Raw genomic sequence first — 25,347 nt, forward strand, 5'->3', positions numbered from 1 at the left:
CTGTCAACGTACCTGCTTAAGAGCTTTGGCTTTTTTTAACTCTTTATCTGATTTGTCATTGAAAAGATTTAGTTCATCTATTCTGATCATCAGACCAGTCATTTCTTCTCCTGTCTTATCCATTGCTCTCTTGATAAAATGGACATCACTCTGTTAGAAAATAAATAGCTCTTAGTTCATTATTTGGAAACATACTACACCAAATACTAGCTGTTAATAGAATATTACAAATTATAAAATCTTCGGCACAGGAATTGTTATTTTTGTAGTCTGTACAGTACCAAGCACAGTGGTGTTCTTCTGGTCATACTGAAATAGTTAGTGGCTTAAGAGAAGCCCTCTTATGATACAATAATACAATCTTCATATTCATTCAAGTATAGATTTTTAAGGGCAGGAAGGACCACTATGATCATCTAGTCTTCCCTCCTACAAAACATAGGCCATGAAATTTCACCATATCTAGTTCAAAACTGTCCAGATTTGGGTAACACTCACAGGTGGTGGAGAACTTACCCCATCCCTTGGAACTCCATTTCAATGTTTAATTACACTAGTTGTTCAAAATGTGCATCTTTTATACAGTTTGCACTTTGGTGACTTCAACTTCCAGCCATTAGTTTTTGTTATGGTTTTTGTCTACTAGACAACAGAGCCCTTTTGCATCAAATAACTTTTCCCAATATAGGTAATTATAGACCATGATCAGGTTAGTACTTAACCTTTTTGTTGATAAACTATTCATGATAAGTGCTGATGCTTCATTTAAAATCAAGCTTTTCTGACTTAAAGGAGCAAATCTTCATAGTTTGACTTTAAAAAAAAAAAAAAAAGAAACAAAGGCTAAAATTCTGGGGATAATATTGTGATGACCTGAGAAGTTATACGTATATACACATTAAACACAAATGCAGGTGTGCCAACCTTATTATGGACTGATTTAGAAGCAAGTTAAGTGCATTTATACATTTCACGGTAACTGTGCTTTCAAGTAAAGTAACTTACGTATGCATATTGGGTGACTTGTCATATAAGATATGCAAAGAGAATATTTTAAAGAACAGAAGAAGTTGCTTGTACAAATAATGGGTCAACATTTTGGTTTGTGAGCTTGAATATTTTCCCCTTTAAACAATTAACTTTAATCCTAATTGCACAAAACCACATATAATCCAATTATACTATAACAATGCCAAACCAGAGAATTTGAATTTGCCAAATCTCGAGGTCAATATTGTCTAGAAACCTTACCAACCCTTCCACTGCTCACTGGGTTCTTAGAAGACATTTAAGTGTAAATTAGAGCTAAACAACAGCACAGAACACTGAGAGCCAGGACTAGTGGATGTAAGCAAACTTTATGGGGCTGCAGGAAACTTAGCCCAATGCCCACTTATCATGGATGTAGCCAACAATCATGCCTGACTGGAGAGTACCAGACTAGAGAGGTTCCACCTGCATTATCATTGAATTATGGTCTCAGTGGTGCCCTATTGTGAAGACAAAATTTGAAGTTTCATTTTTAGCTCCTACTGATTGAAAATAAAGTAGATTTAAAGCCAGGTAAGTTTGTGCTCAGACAACCCCAAATTCTCCTTCATGCCATAAGAACAGTCATACTGGATCAGGCCCAGCATTCATCTAGTACCACAGATGACAAGAAATTCCAGTTGTCCAGTAGCTATGCATTTCCCATGAGGTACATCAGAGAAATGTGGTGTGAGGCTATCAGTGTAACTTAATGAAGTTCATATAGCAGGTTAATCAATAAAGAAGAAATCTCCCTGAGCTAATTTGTTAAGATTTCTACAATTTATGTCCCCAAAGATGATAGTGGGAGCAAGTTACCTGAAGTTTCTTGTGCTGGGTATGTAAAAGATTATATGCCTCTTTCTTTTCTTCTAAGGTCTTTGTAAGTTCAACAACTTTTGCTTCCAGAACTTGCCTTTCGTCTGTGTTAACATCCCCTTTTAACCGTGACAGTCGTCGTTCAACTTGCTGAATGTAAAAATCCTGTTGAAATTATTTTTAAAAAATAAATTGAGAGCTTGAGATAAATAATTATAGCTCTTTCTACAATGCTACATCATTGCACATAAACTTTGGAACTAAATTTTGGCTTTAGGACAGTTGCCTAATTAAGCTATTATTATTTTACAATAATTCATGGCCTATAGCCTTCTCATTTTAATGTGAAACATTAACAAAATGCTCTTAAATGACTAGTGTATGATGATAGATCATAAGTAATCTTCTAAAAGTGTAACAAAGCACATAGTGCACAAATAGGCAGCTAAAGGGAGGCTTACTGTAGCGTTGCAATCTTGCGTCACCAGTGGAAACTGATATAAAGGGGCAAATTTTCAAAGTAGTGCACAGGAGATATGCACATAAATCCCATTAGCAAATAACAGGATTTTGGCATGTACCTCTGTTGTATCATTTCAAAAATTTACCCTGAAGGATCAGTAGTTCTGAGGAGTCAAAGTGAAGAATTGATTTGGGAAATTATAGTGGAGAACAGAGAATGCAAAAAATAATTTGCGCATGCACACGCGCGCGCGCACACACAAACAATTTCATTCATGCATTTGGGAAGATGGAACTGCAGAATGCACAAGCACTCACTGATCATTTCAGAAACTATTTTCTAAGCAGTTAAAGACAGAAAACACCCAAACACGCTGTTTGTATGTTAGCCTCAAAGAATGATCACAAATTAAATTGGGGGCTTGTTAACATCTTTACCTGATTATACATGATTTCCTGTTGCTTTAAGGTGTCTGCATCAAGCCTGCGTAACCGACTGTTAAGGTTTTTAAGTGATGCTCTGGTTCCCTCAATTTCTGAAATAACACATTTCTCTTTCTCTCTTTGTACTTGTAACTCCTGAGTCTTCTTGAAATGGAGCTCTTTCAACTGGTTCATTTGTGTTTCTTTTTCCTGGTGACAAATTACTCATTACAACACACACACAATCAGTTTTGGATAAAGCCTTATATGGACACACAAGTCTTCGTCATTCATAAAAAAAATTATATAAAATATTCTACATAAGAGATATTGGAAACATGAAATTTCAGTATCAGAAGTTTCAGAAACTGTTTGCTATCTTAAAAAGTCTTTGCAGCTGGAGTATAATAAAGTGTCCCTACAGTTTCTCCTTGCAAAAGTATTGGGGTGAATATCTGAACAACTTTTGTTCCTTGTCATCACTTCTCCATTTCAGCAAACTATAAATTCTTCCCTCTTTCCAGTTTAACCCCTCACTACCTGAAAAACGGTTGCTTTTTTATGAATTTCTTACAAATGACTTACCATGTGATTTTTTCCAGATTGTTCAACAAGTAAAATGTATATCAGAATGTGTGTATTCAATACAGTTTTGGTCCAGGCTGAGGCTGATGGTGGGGTGGAAACTGTTGAAATTTTCATCATCTGGACCCATGGGAAGGAGGCACTAGAAGAGTGCCATCGTGATTTCAACAGTTTCCACTCCACCATCAACCTCAGCCTGGATCAGTCAACACAACTGCAAATAAGTGATGGTCACACAGACACCATTCTATACCGGAAACCCATGGACCGCAATGCTTACCTGCATGCCTCCAGTTTCCATCCAGGGCATGCAACACCAGCCAGTGTGTACAGCCAAGCACTAAGGTACAAGCGCATTTGCTCCAGTCCCTCTTACAGAGACAAACACCTACACGATCTTTACCAAGCTTTCCTAAAACTACAATACCCACCTAAGGACGTTAAGAAAAAGACTGAAAGAGCCAGACATCTACCCAGAAGCTACAGGACAGACCTAACAGGGAAATAACAGACCACCACAGCCATCACATGCATCCCCCCCGCAGCTAAAACCTCTCCAGGGCATCATCAGTGATCTACAACCCACCCTGGCCAACGATCCCTCACTCTCACATACCGTGGGAGGCAGGCCAGTCCTCTCCTACAGACAGCCTGTCAACCTGAAACAAATTCTCACCAGCATCTATAGACTACACAACAGTAACTCTAACCCAGGAACCAATCTCTACAACAAACCTCGGTGCCAGCTCTGCCCGCATATCTACAACAGCAACACCATCACAAGACCTAACTGCATCAACCATACCATCAGGGGCTCATTCACCTGCACATCTAAAACGTAATATGTGCCAGCAATGCCCCTCTGATATATATATATATAGGGCAAACTGGACAATCTACGTAAAAAAAATAGATGGACACAAATCAGATATCAGGAATGGTACCATACAAAAAAAACCTGTAGGAGAACACTTCAATCTCCCTGGACGCTCGTTAACAGATTTAGAGTTATCCATCCTTCAACAAAAAAAAAAAAAACTTCTAAAACAGGCTCCAAAAAGAAACTGCAGAGCTACAATTCATTTGCAAATTTGACCCCATCATTAAAGGACTGAATAGAGATTGGGAGTGGCTGGCCAATTACAAAAGCAGTTTCTCCTCTCTTGATAGTCACCCCTCCACATCAGATGCTAGAAGTGAACCACATCCTCCCTGACTGAACTGACCTCGTCAACTCTGGCCTTCCTCTTGATTGGGCCTCCCTCCTTTTCATGAGCATGTATAATTGGACCTGCCTCTTGACTCTCCACTACATTGCAACGGACAAAGCGGGTCTTTGTCCATGAAAGTTCATGCTCCAAAACATCTGTTAGTCTATTAGGTGCCACAGAACTGCTTGTTGTTTTTACAGATATAGACTAATATGGCTACCCCTCTGATTATTTACTCTTTTTTTTTTTTTAAAAAAAAAAAAAAAGAATTTCTACTTGTCCCGATCTGAATTGCGTTTTTTTCCCCCATCATTGTTAGTTTGAGACATGACTTGAAGGCAGGTGCTTGAAAGAAAAAGTTTTATTTTTGAAATAAATATTAAAGGAGAATTTTTGAACCCTGAACTCAAGAACTTGGGCACATATATAGACTTGATCCAAATCCTACTGAAGTCAATGGTGTAATGGCTTTTTGGATCAGGCCCTAAGAGAGGAAATGATTTTTTAAATTTGCTTTTAATATTTATTTATTTTTAATTTTTAATTAAAATTTATTTATTTTTAATTTCTGTATGTCCAGTTATGGGCAATTTTTTTGAACTAATGGCAACACTGTCAACTGAAATAGGATCACATGTTGGCCCTCATGTCATTAGGGTTTTAAGCTGTTTGTATTTTTAATATTTATCTATTTTAAAAAACAAACACTTTTTTCCTTTTACAAAGAGGCTCCCAGAACAGATGTGCACTAAATAAGAATCATTCCCTACAACACTGTGCTGTGCTACAGAGTCCAAGATAGATGAAGAAGCTGAAGCACAAGTGACATATGGGATTTTGCCTTTATTGTTCTCAGTAAATATCTTTTCACAGTTAATTAACAGATGTGGAAAATAGACGTGCATGCCTAATGTTGATGGAATGTATGCTTCTGACTAATACATTACAGACATTGTTCAAGAGCAGTTCATCTTATTTAAAATATTACCCCAAGGCTGTAAAGCTGCCAAGCTTGGTGTCATCTTGGGTTATCTGCCACATATGCAAGTAAGGAAACTTACTACTGACTTAGCCACCCCAGAAAAAGATTTATGGGGAAGCACATGCAGTTTTCAATTTACAGAAACATTATATAATTCCAGCTAATTTTCAGATTTGCTGCAGTACTTAGTTTTTTTAATTAAAAATTTATTTTAAATTTATATATCTAAGGCTCATTTTCTCTGAGCTGTGTATTAATATTCAAAGTTCAAGTTAAAGTGCATGGTAACTTTATAACACAAAAGCTAAGTTTATGAAGTGAGTCCCAAAATCCTACTGAGGGGGCAGTATTTCACACAGCTACTGATTGTAAAACAAGACAGGATTTGTGAAAAATAAGTGGCAGCAACAAAATATGTGATGGTGTTCATGACTGTATTTTTTGTTGTCACTTGTTGGAGGACACCTGCTCAGACATTTGTGTAATGAGGTCATCTTACAAGCTATGGAGCATCTAATACCCTGTCATCAGGCAAAATGTCAGTAGTTCATATCAGAGCTGTCAGAAGCTAAATATATTCATAAATATCTATGAATTTGGGATATGGAGAGTTTGTTGTTTTGTTTTTTAAAATAAATTATAGGAAAGCTCATGTGCAGGCTGATGGGGAGCCAAGGACCTGAAAATTCTCGACTCCAGAGCATCCAGGCTTCCAGTCCTCAGCAGCCCAAGCTCTCAGAGCTTGCAGTCCCTGGTTCTCAGTAAAGGTGGATAGAGAACAGTCATTCCATTTTGTGTAGAACTGTGAATATTTTTGGTTTTCATTCTGACTCAGAATGAAAATAAATTCCAAAATCTTAAAATCCTCCATGAAATGGAATTAATATTCCTTGCCAATTTCTAGCAAAAGCTTCTTACAATTTAGCCATAAATGTACCACGTCATCCATCAACAATGCTTTCCCTAGGGCTCTCCTATCCAAGTATTGAGCCAACTGAATCCTGTGTACTTTAATGTTTGAGGGAAAATGGCTGCAGCCTCTATAATAAGTATATTCCATTTTAATCTATATATAAATGCTTGTCCCAAACACAACCCGTAAGGTTTACACAAATCCTCAGTGGAAGATAGTGTCCACAGGGTTTTACCTTAACAATTTTCTCCTCTTCTTTTAGTATTTCTTCCATCCTGAAAGCTTTTTCTTCTAAACTTGATGTCTTTTCAGTAACAAACTTCAGTTTATTTGAAAGATTCACATTCTGGTCTTTAACATGATTTAACCTGAAGACAGTTACAAGGCACAATGATATGAAATGAAGGTTACACAAAAAACACTGCTAAAATGTTTAGAGCAGTTGATTAAGTAAACCTAATAATAAAGCAATTCATTATATTAATCTAAAACCATGTAACTGTGTAGGCCACTAATGTCAATTTCAAACAGCTGTTACAGACCAGATTTCTTCCCTCTCACTGAGATGAGTCTCAGGGAGTATTTAAAGGCAATATCCTCTATAAGGTTAACAAGACACTCTAGCTGTGTGAAAATATCCTGCTAGTTTGCTACTTAAGTCTCCAACATTATTTAAGGTTATTGATAGGAAGAACTTGAACAAAGATCTGAGTGTTATAGAATGTTATAAACTTTATCTCAGAATTTACTGATCTTACCTGGCGTTTTTTTCCTGGATTTCCTTCTTCAGATTGGCCATTTCTGTTCTCAGAGATTCTAAATCAGAAGCAGTTCTGTCCACAGTGGCTTTTAAATTATCCAGCTAATAATTAAATGAATAATGAAGATTGCTTACTCTATTTTGTACATTTAGTGCATTTATAAACAGTTTTCAGAAAGCTCGCCAACACCAGAAACTGGATAATACATTCTAAGGATATAAATCTAAGTCCAAATGTAAGAAAGTGGGTCTTATCCATGAAAGCTCAGTACCTAATAAATAAATTTGTTAGTCTTTAAAGGTGCTCCAGGACTGCTTATTATTTGTGAAGCTAAAGCTTAACAGTCTGATGTCAGTGCCCCATCAAAAATTTCAAAGATTTTGCTAGTGATTTGCTAACAAATCTGTATTTCTACAATGCAAACATTATTCTAGATAATTTTAAAGTGTTTTCTCTAAATGAGAGAAAAAATGGTTCAGATTATCAACTTGTATAAATCAGCAAAGCCTGTGAAATCATACTGATTCACAGCAGGTGACCCTCACGGGGAGGGATAACTCAGTGGTTTGAACATTAGCCTGCTAAACCTGAGGTTGCAAGCTCAAGCCTTGAAGAGGCCATGTAGGGAGCGGAGCAAATAGATGAGAGTGATGGTGCTTGGTCCTGCCAAGAGGGCAGGGGACTGGACTACATGACCTCCCAAGGTTCCTTCGAACTCTAGGAGATGTGTATCTCCAATTTATTTATCTTGACCAGATACATATTTATTAATGATCAAGGAGAAAATATGGGACCAGATCCTGACATTTCATCTGCATTAGTAAACCTTTGTGCTTATATGTAGGCCCACTGACCTCAGTGAGGCTCCATGTGAACACTGGCAATGGTCTGAATCCAACAACAAGCACTAGCCCAAACTTTGCTGATTGCACAACATCCTTTTAGTTAAACTGAGGGAGGTTCGTGAAGTACAAAGACATGTAGCTGTTTCATAAAAATTACCCAATACATTCTAAGATATATAAAGAGAAATATTTGTATGCCACACAGAATTGACCTCTGGAAATTTTTACAGCAAAATGTAATTGAGATAAATAGTTCATCTAGAGACTAATATTTAGCATTTTATGCATGCCAACGTCTTGATAATCGTTAGCTGATTAATCCCCAAAATATACCTTTGAAGGAAGGATGCAGGTATTGTTCCTATTTTTACAGATGTACCACCCAATACACTATCCCTTCTTGCCTCTTTAATTGGATAGCTTTGTGAAAATGAATAGACTTTATAGTTATTTTAATTAGGACAAAATTATAAGGCTATCAACCCTGATTCTTCAGAGCATATAATGGTCATCTGGAGAAGAAATTATTTTTCACCATGTTACAATACTACAGAATTAGATGCATTATATGTGTGGTAAAGACAGAGCATTATACATTCCTCTGAAGCATCCAGTAGTCACTGTCACTGGCTACTGTTTAAGGGAAACAGTTCAGCCAGCCATCGGAAGGCAACACATTTACAAAAGGCACTCACTTCCTTAATAGTGAAATGCTTCCTCCTTTGCAGAATTACTGACCAGAGCTCAACCTCAAACTCCTGCACCCTGCACTAGGTTGGCAAGTGCAAACATTTTGTTACTATGTGAAAGGGTTGTACCAGAAAATGATGGCTAGATCGCCATATACTTCTGCATTGTGCTGTCATATTAATTTCATTAATTAAAGGTTAGAGAGTTTATATTTTTATATGCTTTTACCTGAAGCATTTAGCACTATTACCTCTTCCTGCAGTTTAACTCTGTAAGTGTCTTGGTTTTGGTAGTCTAATCTGAGTTTGGCAGCTTGCCGGTCTGCAGCAGAAATTCGCTTTTCATACTCCATGTTGTTCCCAGTCTCGTTAGCCAAAAAGCAAATCTTCTCTTTAATCACATCTTCTTTCTTTCGGATCTCCTGTCTTACTTGGGCTAATAACTACCATAATAAAAACATTTGAAATGTTTAAACAACGCAACAAGCATTGATGCAGGACTGTTATGCTTAGCTTTTGATGAGTACTTTACTTTAAAATTATTACTAACAAAAATAAACAACTCAAGCTATACCTTAAAGTAATAATGTGGCAGCCTAGATATTGCAAATCCATGCAAGTGCCTTTGATATGCAGCACATTTCACTCATATATAACATCAACGACTACAAATATTTTGGATAACTTCTGTTCTCAGTATTAAAAATCAGCAATATGGGCACTGTAAATTTTCAAAAAATGGTGACAAGAAAGGAAGAGGCCATAGGTACAAACAGCATTTGGACATACCAGCACAGGAGAGAAGGTATAGCAAAGGTTGCAATAATTAATAGCCATGATGAATGATTCTCAAAGCAGGTGTAAGGGTTTTAACACTGCAGATTTTTGGAAATTGCAGATTTTTTTTAATTCTTAAAGAATCGTTAAAAAGGTTTAGCAAGAATTTAATTATTGTAAAACAACAGTGTAGTAAAAGTACTTTCCTATTCTTTGAAATGTGACTGCATAAAAATGGCATCATCTCACTTCACTGACCTGGTCCCTATATTAAGAATCACAATTGTTTATTTTAATCACAAAAATAAATCAACAAGAATAATTGCAGAGTATGTGAGGAAGGATTGCAGAATCTGGCCACTAGCAAATATATGGCCAAAAGTACTACAGAACTTTCCATAGTCCAGCTAAGTTTCTACATTAACTCACATTCTAAATTGTCCCTCCTGAATTCCTTCTCTAGCATAAGACCTGTGGAAGTCAGACTAGCAGCCGTCATAAGGGAGTGACCACACGCTAATAGTAGATCAACGGGTCAATCCTTTCCAAGGGCGCTGCAGTCTTTCAAAAGGGAGCATCCACATGGCTCCAAGCTCTCCTTCGAAAGAAGGGAGGCAGGAAACACTGCGGGGGGAGGGGGGGCATGGCCGACAAGCCCCTCCGGGGCCACAGCCAGCTTCTCCCTTAAAGGGCCCCCTCCACCCTATTCCACCCCACACGAACTGAGTGCTGCCCAGCTGTCCCCAGTCTGGCAGAGCCCACTTGTGCTCCAGGATGGAGGTACAGCAGCAGATCCCACAGGAGGACACCCTCATCCTGGACACCCTGCTGTCAGCACGTTGCACTGTCACCAAAGCCATCCCCCATCTACTCGGGTGGCTAAGCAGCTCCCCGCCCCCCTGGGTCATCTCCCCCAACCCCCTAGGTGCCCTGGCACCTCTGGAGCCACCCCAGCAGCATCGACTGGTAGGAGTGCCTGGTGCTGGGGACGTGGAATGATGAGGTAGCTGCAGAACTTCCACATGTCAAGGCAGACCTTTGAGGAGATTTGCCACTGGCTCACCTCCAGCTCTGGCACCATGACAGTGGAATGCGGCCTGCTCGCACCCTGGACAAGCAGGTCACAATTGCCATCTAGAACCTGGCCACCCTGGACTCCGACCACTCTGGGGGACAACAGTTCGGGCTGGGAAAGGCCACAGTCGGGGCCGTACTTATGGAGGTAAGGCAGGCCCGGGTCACTCACCCCCCCACCCCATGGGCGGATGTGGGGGGCCAGGTTGAAGGGAACCCACAGCTGCAGGGGCCAGGCGGGCAGGGAGAGATGGCCCACCACATGCTCACAGGAGCACACATTTCCCTCTCCCCTCCCCCCCCATGCAGGTTGTCAGAGCCATCAACACAATGATATTGTGCAGCGTCCTCTGTCTGGGCGATGCAGATGCTGCCCTTGCAGGCTTTGAGGACCTGGGCTTCCTGAACTGCTTCATCAAGTTGGATGGTATGCACAGCCTCATCCATGCCCTGGCACACAGTGCTGGCCAGTATGTCAACAGAAAGGGCTACCATTCAGTGGTCCTCCAGGTCCTGGCAGATGCTAGAGGCCAGTTCACGGACAACTATGTGCGTTGGGCTGGCCGCACCCACGATGCCCAGGTCTACCAGAACTCCGCGCTCTGCCGGTGCATGGGGACTAACACATTCATCCCCCAGTGGGAGATCCCAGTGGGGGAGGGACATCACCATGCTGCCTTGCATGGTGGCAGATGCGGCCGACCCCCTCCAGCCATGGCTCAAGCAGCCATACAAGGGATGTCTTGACCCCATCTGGGAGGTGTTTAACCAATACCTTAGCAACGCCCACAACATCATGGAGTGGACCTTCGGACACCTTGGCCGTAACTACACGTGCCCCAAACTTCGAAATAGCCACGCAAATGGCCATTTCAAAGATTACTAATGAAGCACTGAAATGCATATTCAGCGCTTCATTAGCATGCAGACGGCCGCGGCACTTCGAAATTGACGCGCCTCGCCGCTGCGCGTCTCATCCAGACGGGGCTCCTTTTCGAAAGGACCCCGCCTGCTTCGAAGTCCCCTTATTCCCATCAGCTCATGGAGGACAAGGGGGACACCTATGTGCAGGGGAGTGTAACACGACCAGTGCCGGCTTCAAGCAGCCAGGCCCCATCCCCATCCGCCAGACCCACCAGGATGGCCTCTGCATTAAGCAGGCCCTCAGGCAGGCCTTTGCAGATGGCAACCTGTGTCCTGCACCCACCTCGCCATACACTTCCACCACTCACTGTCCCTGCCACGCTCGCCCTGGCCCCCACCACCACCTCACCCGCACATCCACCACCCACCATCCCTCCCCGAGGAACACAGCACGAGAGGGTGTATAGTAAACAAACGTATCAATAACTATATGGTATGGGCAACCATGTACAGGTGGGGGAGCATGGTGTGGAGGGGGGTGGAGGGCACCAAAGTGGGGGGGGGTGCGGCTCTCAACCTGGAAGGGGGCAGGGAGACCTCATTCCAGGGCTTAAGTGGTAGGCCACAAGCCCTGTCAGCCCCAGGATCCCTTGCCTCCCCAGCGAGGCAGGAAGGGGTCGGGGAGCACAGGCAGGTAAGGCTGGCAGGGGTCAGGGGTGTGGGAGCAGGCTTGGCAGGGGGACTGCTGCGGGGGGTGGGGGGGGCAGGAGGCAAGCAACATTGGCCGCATGCTCCTGGAGCATCGTGCCAATGCCCTCCAAGGTGTTCAACAGCCTCTTCCATGCCACCCTCTGCCACGCTAGCTCAGCCTCCAGGAGCTGCAGGTGCCACTTGGCCATCTCAGCCTGGCAGTGGCTCACTGGGTCCTTCTCGGCCTGGTGGGGGGCCCTCTGGTTGCAGCCCTGACAGTGTGTGGCGTGGGGTGGGGCCTGGCCACCCTCAACATCTGCTGGTGGGTTCCTGGGAACCAGGAACAGTGCTGGGCTCTCCCAGCCCATGGATGGTGCAGCTGTGGGGAGAAGGGGACAGCATCTTGGTAGCGTACTATGGCCTGGAGAGTGGGGTCTGGTCATGGGCCGCCCCCATTCTCAGGGAACCTGCCGCCCCCACGGGGCAATCGCCCCCCCAGTGGGCTCGGCATCCCATCCGACAGGACGGTGGCCAGGGGGCTTCTCAGACAGGTGGTCCTTCCCGGCTTGTGGTGCATGGTCCCCGAGTGCTGTCAAACACCAACCATCTGCTGCCCCATATGTGGCTCACCGTGCTGTCCATTGGGGACGAGTGCTGGTCATCGCTGGTAGGGTTCCACAAGTGCCATGTACCATGGCACGCCGGCATGTGTGCAGCCTGGGACTACTGGTCCTAGTGCGGCCAGCTGGCCAGTGCATCACTCCTACCCGACAGATCGGGGTGAGCACACTGCCGCATACATACCGGAGGGTCTCTTGGAGACATCCAGGGGTGCCCGGCTAGATGAGTGTTAGAGGATGTAGATTGCAAGATCCCCCTTCTTGCTCAACCACTCGGTGGTCATGGCAGCCTCCTGGGTCCCCGGTCTGGGCTGCTCCTCTGCCTCTGGCTGCGGCTCATCTGTCGACGTGTCCAGGACTGCTGGGGCAGGGAGCTGTCCCAGGACCCCAGGATGCCTTGGAGCTCCCTGAAATAGGGGCAGGTAGCTGGGACTGCCCCAAAACAGCTGGCCTGGTCCCAGGCCTGGGCATAGCCCTGCCACAGTTCCTTAACTTTACTGCATACCTGTTCTGTGGTATGCTCTGGGTGGCCCCTTGTGAGGAGGCCCTGGGCCAGGTGGGCCAATGCTGTGGCGTTATGCTGCTTGATGCCCATCTCATCGAGGACCTCCTCCTCTATCCAGAGGCCCAGGAGGTCCCGCAGCTCCTGCTCCACCGGGGGTGGGGGGCCCTTTTTTTCTCCCCCACGGAATCCTGGGAGCCCTGCGAGGACTCAGAGTGAGGGCCCTGGGGCTCATGAAGCGGCTGTGTGCTGGACATCGTCGCATCACTCAGAGCAAGCAGCTGGAGCTCGTACAGAGGCTGCTCCTAGAACATTCTCAGCTTCTTGCCACAGGGTTCCTGCATGTGTGCTGTTTTAAGGTGGTTGGACACAGGGATCATAGAGCCCCACTGCTGCAAGCTGGAGGAGCCCTGTGCTCCAGCTGATTGGTGCCATGGTGGACCCCTCTTTTGAAAAAGTGGGATGTCGAGTATCTACACGTATACTCTTTCAATTTAGTTTTCCGAAAGGGGATGATTTTCCTGATACGGGATCGGAGTTCAGATTTTGACGTCTGCACCCCATTTTTTCAATTTTCTTTTGAAAGAAGACATTGCACATGTAGATGTTCCTCCCATTCTTTCGAAAGGGGGCCACATATTTTGATGTTTCCTGCATGTGTAGAAACAGCTATCTTGTTTACTGTTGTGTAAGAATAGTTCAAAACACTTTTTCCCTGAGTTTCTAATCCAAGTGTAAACATGCAAATCCGAAGTTCCTCCATTTTTCAGGGCGATTTCATACTAACAAAGCTAAGATTTAGTCCAGAGTTATCTTTCAGACACATCAGGACACTTTTCTCCAAAATCAAAAGCTATCATATGAGAATCTGAAGCTATCATATGAGGCTTCTGAAGCTTCACAGAAACTCTACTTTGATATTTGGGTTTATTTCTGCGTGTATTCCAAATGCCGCACATATAAAGCAAAGCAAAATGGGCATTACTTGACCCTCACTTTCATTATAATTTTTTTTTTTCCTAGCACAGAAACATAAACGTCTGAGGCCCAAAGATGATGAAGAAGGCAAAAAACCCTAGAAGCAAGAATTAACTTGCAAAACATAATTAAAACAATACTCTGATGGGCTTTTTTAAAATGCTACTGTTGCTTCATCTTTGTATAAAGTACTTAGGGTTAAATTCTGGCCTTAAATAAGCACTAATTGCAGCTGACTTTTAAAGGGGCCACACATGTGCGTGAGGACAAAAATCGTCACCTCTGTCAGAAATCTAACAATTCATTCCCTATTTTCCCATTGAATCACGTCCCAGACCTACGATTCTAACCCAACCCCCTTTTGCAGCCTACTGATTTTTAGAAGTTTACCAGTTCTTAGCGCTGTTAAGACAAGAGAGAAGTTGCAAGGCACTCCAGTCCTTGATGGAACAGAAAACATGCAACTGGAACTGAAAATTAAACTCAAGACTCTTCTACAGTAGTGCAGAAGAGCATCACTTAGGTTGAAAGGGACCGTACTTTACTAATCGGACTCCCCTTTGAAAACTAAGTATATTTATCAAAATGATGCAATGGCATAGGAAATCTTCTGTAATGTATCTTAAGTATGAAACACCTGAATAAATGTAAATAGGAGTTATGACAAAAGGAACAAAATAAGGCCCATTCTCTTTATAGTGTTCTTGCATTTGAGACAATAGCACAGGTTAGGGCCACTATTTACATAACACAAATGCTGAGTACATCTTTTACCAGAGCACAGTGATCTATATCTTGATCTCTTTTCTGCATCTGCTCTATTGTACTTTCCCACTGTCTGATGAGCTCTTGCCTTTCATGGTGAACCCTGCGAAAATCTTCAGCTGTCTTATCCAGCTCTATCTGTAAGGAAGTAAAGCGCAATTAAAAATGGTTTCTCATTTTCAGAAGTAGTGGTACTTCAAATATGGAAAATAATCTTTACTTGTGTCATACACAAACCTGAGCACTTATGGTTTCTGTAAGCTCATTGTCAAGAATTTTGCGTTTCTGATTAGCTTCCATACTCATCTTTTCCACCTGGTGGGTCAGTACCTGAAAATAAATTATTTAAGGAGTAATGTAAATAATTATAAATACAAAGCTCTACTACAGTTAAGTTAGGAGTTAAGGAGTCATTTATATCATGTGTTTGAAATGCAAAAAAGCTTAAGAGCCCAATCTTGTAAACCTTCGCTCATACAAGGAGCCACTACTCATAGGAGTAGTCCTTCAATATCATAAGAACATAAGAACATAAGAATGGCCATACTGGGTCAGACCAAAGGTCCATCCAGCCCAGCATCCCATCTGCCGACGGTGGCCAATGCCAGGTGCCCCAGAGAAGGAGAACAGAAGACAATGATCAAGTGATTTATTTCCTGCCATCCATCTCCTGCCCTTGTTCTGAAGGCTAGGGCACCATACTTTATCCCTGGCTAATAGCCATTTATGGACCTAACCTGCAAAAATTTATCAAGCTCTTTTTTAAACCCTAATAGAGTCCTGTTATCGATGGTACTATTTGGATATCTCAGTTGTCTGTTCATTCAATGCAGATGGTAGTAAAATAAGCATTACTTTGAAAAGTATACAAAGAACACTTAAATTTATTTACAAAAATATTTTTCCTAAGTGATAAGCTTCATGAAAACAATATGAATTCTGAACTAGATTCTCGATGAGTCTACTTTATATTTAATCACAGTGTTTCATTGCTCTAGCCAATTTCATTTTAGTAGCCTTATTTTATTCTTGTTTATAACCAGCCCAGTTTGGTGTAAACAGGAACATCTAAATTATTTGCCTTTGTTTTCTTCAGAAGGTCATATGTCATAGATATCTAGGATAAACTCGCTGTTAAAACCTAATGGCAAAATTTTACCTACTGTGACTACTGGCCATAATTAAATATTCATGTAATTTCAGGCTAAACTTTGGCCTTCTCCAGCAGAATAAACATATTCTTTTAAGTATTAAACTGTGCATTGTAGACCTTTATAACAGCAGTCACCTATATGACCTTTAAAAAGAATTTAAATTAAACGTAACTGACATATTAAATGGAAAATCATCACAAAGTCCTGCTGAACATGTCGTCCTGTCTTTCTCTGTCTCAGTCTACCTGACTCAAGGACATGATAATATCTTAGATGCTAAAAATGGCCTTATTTTCCTATTGAAAATATACATACTGCAATGGAAACTTTTTTTAAAAAATGGTATATCTACATACCCTTAATTTCCCATCGTCCTGTTGTGCATACTTCTGGATTGTGACTGCATCATTGTCTTTTTGAGCTGATTCCTCTAACCAAGCCTCCAGAGCTTGCTGATCCCAGTTCATCTGGCATCTTAAGGCTTCCAGCTTCTGCGTGGTCTTGAATATATTATTCTAAAAAAGTTTGAAAGTCATAAAACTCATCATGTAACAGTTTACCCTCCATTGCCCCCCGACCTCAAAAAAAAGACAAATTTGGATACTCTTGATCCATGAGTGGTCCCAACTGACTGAGAGAGGACCTTGCCATGTGAGAGGGAATGGCAGAATCTGGCCATAGGTGTACAACCAGAAGGAGTATCTGACCATTTTGAGCACCAGAAAGAGACAGCTAAAAGGAAGAAAGCCAACTTTAAGAAATAAGAGTTAGCCTAATGGCTTGAAAAAAGAAAAGACAACTATTTGTGAAAGAAATATAGCCAACGTGTTTTCTATCCAAGTGTTGTTATAAGCGTATTTATTTATAGAAAATACATAAAAGATTCCCATCAGATCTTTTTTAAACCAGAAGTGACCATAAGTATGCTATCAATTTAACTTTTTTAAAAAGTACAAGGAAAATAGCTGAAGAGAAAATAATATGTGTGCGTGTCTGTGGGCAAGCATCTACCTCATGGTTTTAAGCCTCCTCTATACACATCCATTTCTCTTCATTTGGGCCTGGTTCTGAGGGCCTCAGTGCCCACAACTTTCACTGACTTCTTGATGGTGGGGGAGGGATAGCTCAGTGGTTTGAATCCCTAGAACGATGGGATTCAGGGCAAATAAAAGGGGGAGGGAGGGACAGTGCTTGTTTCTGCCAAGAGGACAGGAGACTGGACTTGATGACCTGCCAAGGCCCTTTCCAGCTCTATGAGATGTGTATCTCTATATTTAAAAAAAAAAAAGACAATACTGTGCACATTGTGGAACTGAATCTTTCATTGTCATTTTCGGCTACATTTTTTCCAGTTTGTACTATGTGCTTCTCAAGATAGGAACATTTTATTCATTTATTACATGCTATGCAGACCTATGCCACTTCATGATTAACAGTAAGTATTTCTGAGTTTTGCTACAGGAAACTTTACCAGCTAAAACTGCTGCAACTTAAAACTTGAAAGACAAGTAATTCTAATGGAAAAAATAAAAGTTATGTCTGAAACTTAAAACACATTAAGTAATTGTTCCTCCAGTTCCTAACAATACAAAACTCTTAACATGTTCCTGAGTAAGGGCTGAAGAGACTGAGTCCCAAGTAGGCAGGGGATGTCACAGGCATTAGTGCTCTATTAGAAAGTACTATTGTTAAAATTGTTGCCTTTTTACCTTATTTGTCTAAAGGAAAATAAAACAGCTTATTGCAAGAAAAATAGTGATAAACAGGTTACATATTACAATATTCTTGAATCTTACCTCTTGAGTATTTTTCTTTTCTCTTAAGGAAACCATCTCATTTTCCAGCCTTTGAATCTCTTTTTTGAGACGTCCAAGCTCTCTCTCAGCAAGGGCTTTAAAGTGCTCTTCAGTTTCAATTTCATTCTCTCTGGCTCTGTAAAGAGACTAGGCAATAACATAGTTCATTATTTTGCATGTAATGGTTAACAGGCATTTAACACTCCATATCGTTTTTATTATTTCACCAAAATCAGAATTCTAATAAAGCTAATGCTTATATAAAACTATGAACTTTACATCTATGCATTTTACAGAACTAATGTAATAATGCTTATGAATACTCTTGAAATTCAAGATCTGATCTGCACTGGTGTTAATTCAGAGCAACTCCACTTACTGGTGTTTGGACTTTTACATACGGAATTAATATGAAAAACTCAATTACCTGTATCTAATTTTCTCAGATTAGCCTTCCCTACCTAGCTAAAACCACAAGAAGTCCTGTGGCACCTTCCAGACTAACAGATATTTTGGAGCATAAGCTTTCATGGGCAAAGAATACAGTTTGTTGTTTTGCCTACTAAATCAGAGAGAAAACTTCATGGTGATGAAGAGACTAGTTTGAATATGACTGTCTGTACTGCTGGTTGGATGCATCTGATGAAGCGGGTCTTTCCCCACAAAAGCTTATGCTCCAAAATAACTGTTAGTTTATAAGGTGCCACAGGACTTCTTACGGTTTTTGAAGACGCAGACTAACACAGCTACCTCTCCAATACCTATCCACCTAAGTGATTCAAAAACACTTCATGTAAAATTCAGAATCCGTTTTTTCACTGTTCTCTAATTCAGAGCCAACCAGCAGTACAGACAGTCATATTCAAACTAGTCTCTCCATCACCATGTAGTTTTCTGTCTGATTCAGTAGGCCAAACAACAAACTGTATTCTATTATTTTGAACTGAGATGGATTAGCTGACACGGATATTGCCACATGCCAGCTGGGTACCTCTCTTTGTCTGGCAAAACTACTTTAATCTATTTTCCCCTATACAATACCTAGTCTTTTACCTTCTGGAGGTTTTTCTCTTACAGAAGAAGGAGCACATAGTGTTCTTCATCTCAGTCGCTAATTAAAACTTGCATCTAGCACATTAAAACTAAGAGGCGGTTCAGCTGCAGGGAAACCATCTATCAGCCTCTCAGCGCTCTTCCGCATAGGCTGCATCAGTAAATTAATTACTAAGTTTCTTCTCAGACATCTGTTTGAAACTGTAAGCTGTGATTTACTGATTTTGGGAATCCAGCCTGAGGCCCTGCAAAGGGGGAGATTTTCAGAAAATTCTGAGTACCTGCCTGTGAATATTAGCCCCCTTAAAAGTGTGTGAAGTTGGGTATCAAAAAACGGAGTCATCCTAAACCACTATCATTTGAAAATTTGAGTCACATAGGCTACCTCTACACTTGTATTCCTCTTTTGAAAGAGGAATGCAAATGAGAGAAATTGAAAATGCAAATGAGGTACTGATTTACATATCTTACTTCATTTGCATAATCTCTTCCTATTTTGTTTCCAGAAGAACAGTTCTTTTAAAGATGGAGTTTATTTTCAAAAGAGTCCCATGTACACTGTTTTTTTCCTTTCGAAAGAATCTCTTCCGAGAAGAGATTATGCAAATGAAGTGCAAGATATGTAAATCAGTGTCTCCTTTGCATTTTCAATTTCCCTCATTTGCATTCCTCTTTCAGAGGAGTTTTATTTTTTCTGGGTCCAAACATCTATATGACTTCCATAAGTACCCATTGCTACACTATCCTAAAATCTATCCTTCCAGGCTTCATTCCATGCACAATCATTATTTATTCACTTTAATTACAATAAAATAATATTTGAGATGTCTTAATTTGTTTCCTAGGCAAGCAGTGGAAGATAAGGCTGGGCAATCTCTCATCAGTAATAAAATAGATTCAAATGAGTACAAACTAGAGAAAAATATCTAGTAGAATCCTTAACTGGATAAGGAGGCTCTACAAGAACCTACCTGTGTGAAGTTGAACTCTTGTCTGACATTTTTCAAATGTGATGTCATTGCTTTAATACGTTCTTCAAAGTCAGTCAACTGATTATTTAGATTTGCCTTTTCTTTCTGCAGCTTTTGCAACTATAAACAAACAGAATAATCTATTGTGTTCAATAAACTTCTTCAAATAGCTATATATACTACACAGTACTTAACAAGCCACAACTGCCTGTTTACAACTATATAAACTATGACATGTAAACTACAAAAATATAGCCAATATATTTCAGATTTTTGAAAACAAAGGTAGAGAAAAATAAATATAGTTGAGCTATGGAAAAATATATTTTAAAAGTAATATTACTTATGCCTAAATAAAACCCAATTTGACATGGAATTCTGTTTATCATCATTTATTTATATATCATATTTTAGCCAAATGCATCCCAAAGTAACTGATTATGTAAACTATGGTTCTACTCTTGCAATTGACTCGTCTAGTGTTTAACAGTAAGTACATGACAATGATTCACAACAGTTTAAATAAGGCAGGACATGATAAATACAGCATCCAACTGAAATTACCAGGGGCCAGAGTGTGGCTACCACTGTTCCAAGGGCCTCATCATCCTTCTCTTCCACCTTACATGGTCATTTTAACCAGCACAAAGTAGGTGTGAAACCTATATTTTTTCTAATTTTGTAGCACATTACACCCTCTGTGCATTGATATGAATAACTGCTTGAAGTGTAGGGTAATGGTGAATCAAGCTCCTATCCTGGAAGACTATTAATAGAAAACGCGAGGTTGTCAGCATGCCCACAAACACAGAACCAGCATAGGAGTGACGAAGGATGAAGATTTTGTCCAGCACAACAGGTCAGTCCTTATGAAAAATGTCACTGGAGCTCTGTGGATAGCCCTTGGGGCGGGTGGTATAAAATCAGCTGTCAAATGGTGCCTCCAGTAGCACAGCGCCCTGGCGAGCCATTGGGTCAGGCCGTAAACTGAGCAGTAGTATCCTCAATATGAGACCCGGGGAGCGCCTCTGGCCTGGGAGGGGTTCTCCACTAGGGAAGCAGGTGGGAGTTCATGGGGGCGGGGGTTATTTCAGGGGCTCCTCGTCTAGGAGCGCGGAGGGGTTCGTCCTGCCCGACAAGGAGGCAGACGGATGGCTCAATGTTCCCCCACCTCCCTGGGGAGGAGGGTGGACGACTGGGAAAGGGGTTCGTTATTCCGTATTTCCCGCTCCTCCCCGCTAGGGGCAGGGGCCATTTCAGCCTCCCTCCCGCTGGCGAGTTTGGGAGGGATCAGTCCTCCGGCGGGGCCGGGTTCGTGCCCGCCAGTCGGGCTGCAGCCTCCCCACTCACTTCCTCTTCCAGCGCCTTGTTCTCCGCGTTGGCCACGGGGATGGCGAATCCATCGTCCCAGTCCAGCTCGGCCAGGACCGAGGAGGTGGCGGCGCTGCTCATGCTGGGGCAGTAGGATCCCTGCGGCCGCCTCCGCTCCGAACTCTGGAGCAGGCTCCACCGCCGCCAGCTCCCTTAGCAACGGGAAGCCCTTGGTTACGGACCAAACAGGAAGTTGGAGGCGGGAAAGACCTCGACATCCGGTGGCGTGCTGCCCCGGCTGCCACTGCCTTCCCCCCGCTCCTCACAGGAGCTCAGCCTGGCTTCTTACTCCCAGGTAGGAGCAGTCATTCTGTTTCCCCCCCCATTCAGCCTTCACCTGCTGGGCTTCCCTCCTTCATCCATGAATTCTAACCCAGCCTCTAGCGCCTCCTCAGCTGAGGCTTCACTGACCTCCTTAAATCTGGCACCCCAGCCTTGGCTTCCGAGCCGCTCAAGATATACTGACGCTGCCGTTCAAAACAATCTGATTCCGGCTCGGGCGAAGTGGGTGTTCAGCTCTGGCCCCCGCTGGGGCCAAAGCTCCAGAGCCCTGTGTAAGGAGCCCAGAACGTGGCTGTAGCCAGAGCCCAAATGTCTATACCCCAGTCGAACCACCCCTCAAGCTTGAGACTCACAAGCGCAGGTCAGCAGGCCTGGGCAATGCAAGGAACTGGAAGGACTGAGGGCAAATCAAGACCAGTTTCTAATGCTACATCAGAGCAACCCATCCACTCTCCTCCCAGTCTCCAGCCCTGGACTTCTTTTGCTTATTCTTTATTGTGAGGCATACTCATCTATTGAGTGCATAATTGCCACCTACCATATATTTCATATATTCATGCCACTGCAATCTTACCCTGCTCTATGTCATTAAATAAACATAGTAGAGCTTTTAAAAATAGTACCCTACTTTCCTGATATTTTCACTCACCTTAAAATATCTAAATTCTTCAACACTCCCTGCATTCACATATCAGGTGATCAACTATTTTTTAACATATGTTACGTAACTCATCTTTGTGCCTTTTCAGTAAATATAAGTCAGGCTGAGGGCCAGGAGCTATGTGAGGGTTATGACTAGTTGGAGCTAACCTTGACTTTTGGAAGATGGGCTTCAACTGTTTAAATTGTTGAAGGGATTAATGCACGGGTACTTGTGAGTTACTGTTGAGACTGAGGGAGCTTTCCTGTAAAGAAGGGGTGGATACTGGAGTCTGTGGATTCCTTTGTTTTGTACTTTTGTTGTCCTTACAAGGACTCTTTTGCCCTGGCAGGTATGGAACTTTCCTAAGAGGGCAAGTCATATCTATGCCAAGAGAAGGCTGAAGATCTCTGCTGAAGTGGAAGTGCTGAAATGCTGCTTGTCTCAGGCAAGTCTCTTAGTCTATCCTTTAATTTTTGAATTCCTCCTGTTCATCCATAGTATGTACGTGGCAACTAGGCCATGTGTACATGAAGAACTTGTTTCTGACATAGGCCTACCAGTATAATATAGAAGAGGGATTTTCTTATAGCAGAAATTCACCACAGGGCTGGAGCTTCTGGCCCCCTCCCCAGATTGGCTGCAGCCTTAGCCAAAATATCCTGACTCGTGAAGTTAAGAGTTGGCAACATAGCGAGAACACACAGAAGGGAAGACTGATTGTTATAGAGATCTTTAATTAAATAACAACACATCTTTCCCAACAAAAGTTATGAAAATGAATTAGGTAGCTGTTGGGGGATCTGGTAGCATCATCTATTGTGAATATTTCTTGATGCTTCTGATTATAAGATCCTGTTTTCAGTTGCTTATAACTTAGCCAAACTTTAACTGTTTGATCTTGAATCTTCCATGCTGTGTGTCTGCCTCCAGCTGATTACTTTTTGGAAAATTTTAGCCCAAATGGTTCATTTGTTTCCAAGCACAGGAAAAAGAACACCTGAAACATTCAGATATTAGGAAGTTTGTTATTCTGTCTTCAGATCAGGTTTGAATAGTGTGTAGTAAATAGGGGAATCGCACACTGAACAATGAAAAGAAAACAAGATATTAAATAGATGGTCATGAACAGATGCTCATCATCTGCATTGAATAAGACAAGGGTCCCACAGAAAAAATAGTATCTGATCAAGTAATTAAACACTGTATCATTGTGTGTATACACAAGGAAGCCAAATCAAAGTTGCATCTTAGTAATATTCTTTTAACATGTTTTGTGTACTATTTATATTGTACCTTGACAATATAAAATGCTGTATCAGTACTAAGTATTAGCTCATGATACTCATGGAAATTCCATATCCATGGTTTTATTGGAGCACTGCTGTAGACTAAATACGTCGCGATAATAAGCTTTAGTGTGCATGACTTTTTTCTTTCTTTGCCTTATGGAAATATATTCTGTACCTGGTAACATGCATTAATCTACAATATATTAATCCAGTAGATGGTGCTGCTTGTCTGTATTTTTCAGTGTTTGTTTTTTTTTCTTTTAAACAAGAACTCAGTTGTCAAGCTCCACTTTTTAAAATGGAGAGTGTAATTCTTAGTGGGGGAAAAAAAACAAACAGAAAATGCTCCCTTGCTGGTAAAATCTATAGGTGCCATATTAGAGCTTTATGGAAAAAGAGAAGTAATTTTGAACAAAATAAGGCTGTAACTTGACAAACAATTTCCCCAGCTTATTTGCCCTCTGAAATGATTGAATCTTTGGTTAGACAGGTCACTATTAATTTGTTCAAAATATATAACTGCAAAACCAGAGTTATTCGGCACTGTAAGAAGTTCAAGTTTCTATTGCATCTAATAAAAATCTAATAAAAATCCAGTTATTGACTTCACTGATTTTGATTCTGCACAGTGCTTTAAACAGCTCATTTGCATGAAAATAAAGGTTTTCATGATGGCTTGACTTTTGAAAATGACTGTGGAGGTAAACTTGTTACTTTTAAACAGAATGAAAACAAGCATATAAACATTTCTTTAAAAATGTCTGCAGTATGTATAGGTCATCAGGAAAAACAATATCTTATTTAAAAGGCTGCCTACTTCTAAGGGCATTTAAAATTAAGACTGTAGAGTATTTTAAAACCAATGCTACAGTATTGCAAGTTAATAAAAATAACCCAAAGGATAATATATATTTGTGTATATAACATATTCTTTTAATCTGGTGACCTCAAAAAGCTTCACAACACTCAGGGAAGGAAGGTTTTTTAAGATCTGCTTTACAAATACGTAAATTGAAGTCACCCAGCAAAATGAGAGAAGCCAGGAATGGGGAAAAAAGTGATTAATGAGACTGCAGGAATGAGAAGAATAGGACAGTAGAGATGTGGAGCTGTCACAGCAAAGTTTCTTGCATTGTTATTTATTTTGAGATGAATATAAGCAAACAGAAAACACCAAGAAGAAGACATTTCTTTATTACACCCTGTAACATTCTTCCTGGATGGGTAGAAACTGATGCACCTTAAAGTGATTTACTCATATCCAGAATTGTTGTGGAATCAATTATAGGACACCCATTATTGTTAGTTAATAAACGAAAAAGTAAAATTGGTACCAGTTTTTGTTTCTTCTATAATAAAGAGACTTTGGACCAAAAATCGAGCACTCTTCAACATTGTGGAAATCTGGATCTGGACCTGAACTTTGTGACCCAATCCATTTCTAGTATGTGATCATCTCTAGTAAATCTCTTTACACTTAAGAATTTTTTCTGGTATATCTGTGGTGGTTAGGAGCATAACATATATTTTGCTAATATAGCGGTGTGGCCCAAAGCCCTAATGTAGACACTGCTGAGTCAATGACTGCACTTTTACTAGAGAGAGAGACGTGTTAGTCTGTATCTTAACAAACCAAAAAAGCAGTTCCAGTGCAGCACTATCTCCAGATCTGAAGAAGCGGGTCCACCCCATGAAAGCTCATTACCTAATAAATTATTTTTTTTTAGTCTTTAAAGGGCTACATGACTGCTTTTATGTTTTGCTACACTTTTACTAGTATAGCTTGTTTAATTTTGTGA

The 25,347-nt window shown here is 41.3% G+C and overlaps 1 protein-coding gene and 1 long non-coding RNA gene across 3 annotated transcripts in view; one reads left to right on the plus strand and one right to left on the minus strand.

Annotated features, from left to right (window-relative positions):
• The window catches only part of CCDC39 (coiled-coil domain 39 molecular ruler complex subunit), a 33,897-nt gene extending 12,410 nt beyond the window's left edge, over nucleotides 1-21,487 (minus strand). The window contains exons 1-12 of the mRNA XM_075004685.1: nucleotides 21,314-21,487; nucleotides 19,964-20,083; nucleotides 17,940-18,086; nucleotides 16,500-16,658; nucleotides 15,227-15,319; nucleotides 14,999-15,127; nucleotides 8,971-9,162; nucleotides 7,183-7,286; nucleotides 6,660-6,792; nucleotides 2,749-2,943; nucleotides 1,849-2,013; nucleotides 13-150 (exon numbers count right to left, since the gene is read on the minus strand). Coding sequence (XP_074860786.1) covers nucleotides 13-150; nucleotides 1,849-2,013; nucleotides 2,749-2,943; nucleotides 6,660-6,792; nucleotides 7,183-7,286; nucleotides 8,971-9,162; nucleotides 14,999-15,127; nucleotides 15,227-15,319; nucleotides 16,500-16,658; nucleotides 17,940-18,086; nucleotides 19,964-20,083; nucleotides 21,314-21,415 — 1,677 coding nt within the window. The 5' untranslated portion in view covers nucleotides 21,416-21,487. The remainder of the gene's footprint in view (nucleotides 1-12; nucleotides 151-1,848; nucleotides 2,014-2,748; nucleotides 2,944-6,659; nucleotides 6,793-7,182; nucleotides 7,287-8,970; nucleotides 9,163-14,998; nucleotides 15,128-15,226; nucleotides 15,320-16,499; nucleotides 16,659-17,939; nucleotides 18,087-19,963; nucleotides 20,084-21,313) is intronic.
• A 39-nt stretch (nucleotides 21,488-21,526) lies between these two features.
• Nucleotides 21,527-25,347, plus strand: part of LOC142018704 (uncharacterized) — an 88,571-nt gene continuing 84,750 nt past the window's right edge. For both annotated transcript variants that reach the window (XR_012646892.1, XR_012646893.1), the window contains exons 1-2: nucleotides 21,527-21,629; nucleotides 22,609-22,704. This is a non-coding gene — a long non-coding RNA (uncharacterized LOC142018704). The remainder of the gene's footprint in view (nucleotides 21,630-22,608; nucleotides 22,705-25,347) is intronic.

The sequence above is a fragment of the Carettochelys insculpta genome, chromosome 10 (genome assembly GCF_033958435.1).
Source record: "Carettochelys insculpta isolate YL-2023 chromosome 10, ASM3395843v1, whole genome shotgun sequence".
Taxonomy (NCBI): domain Eukaryota; kingdom Metazoa; phylum Chordata; order Testudines; family Carettochelyidae; genus Carettochelys; species Carettochelys insculpta.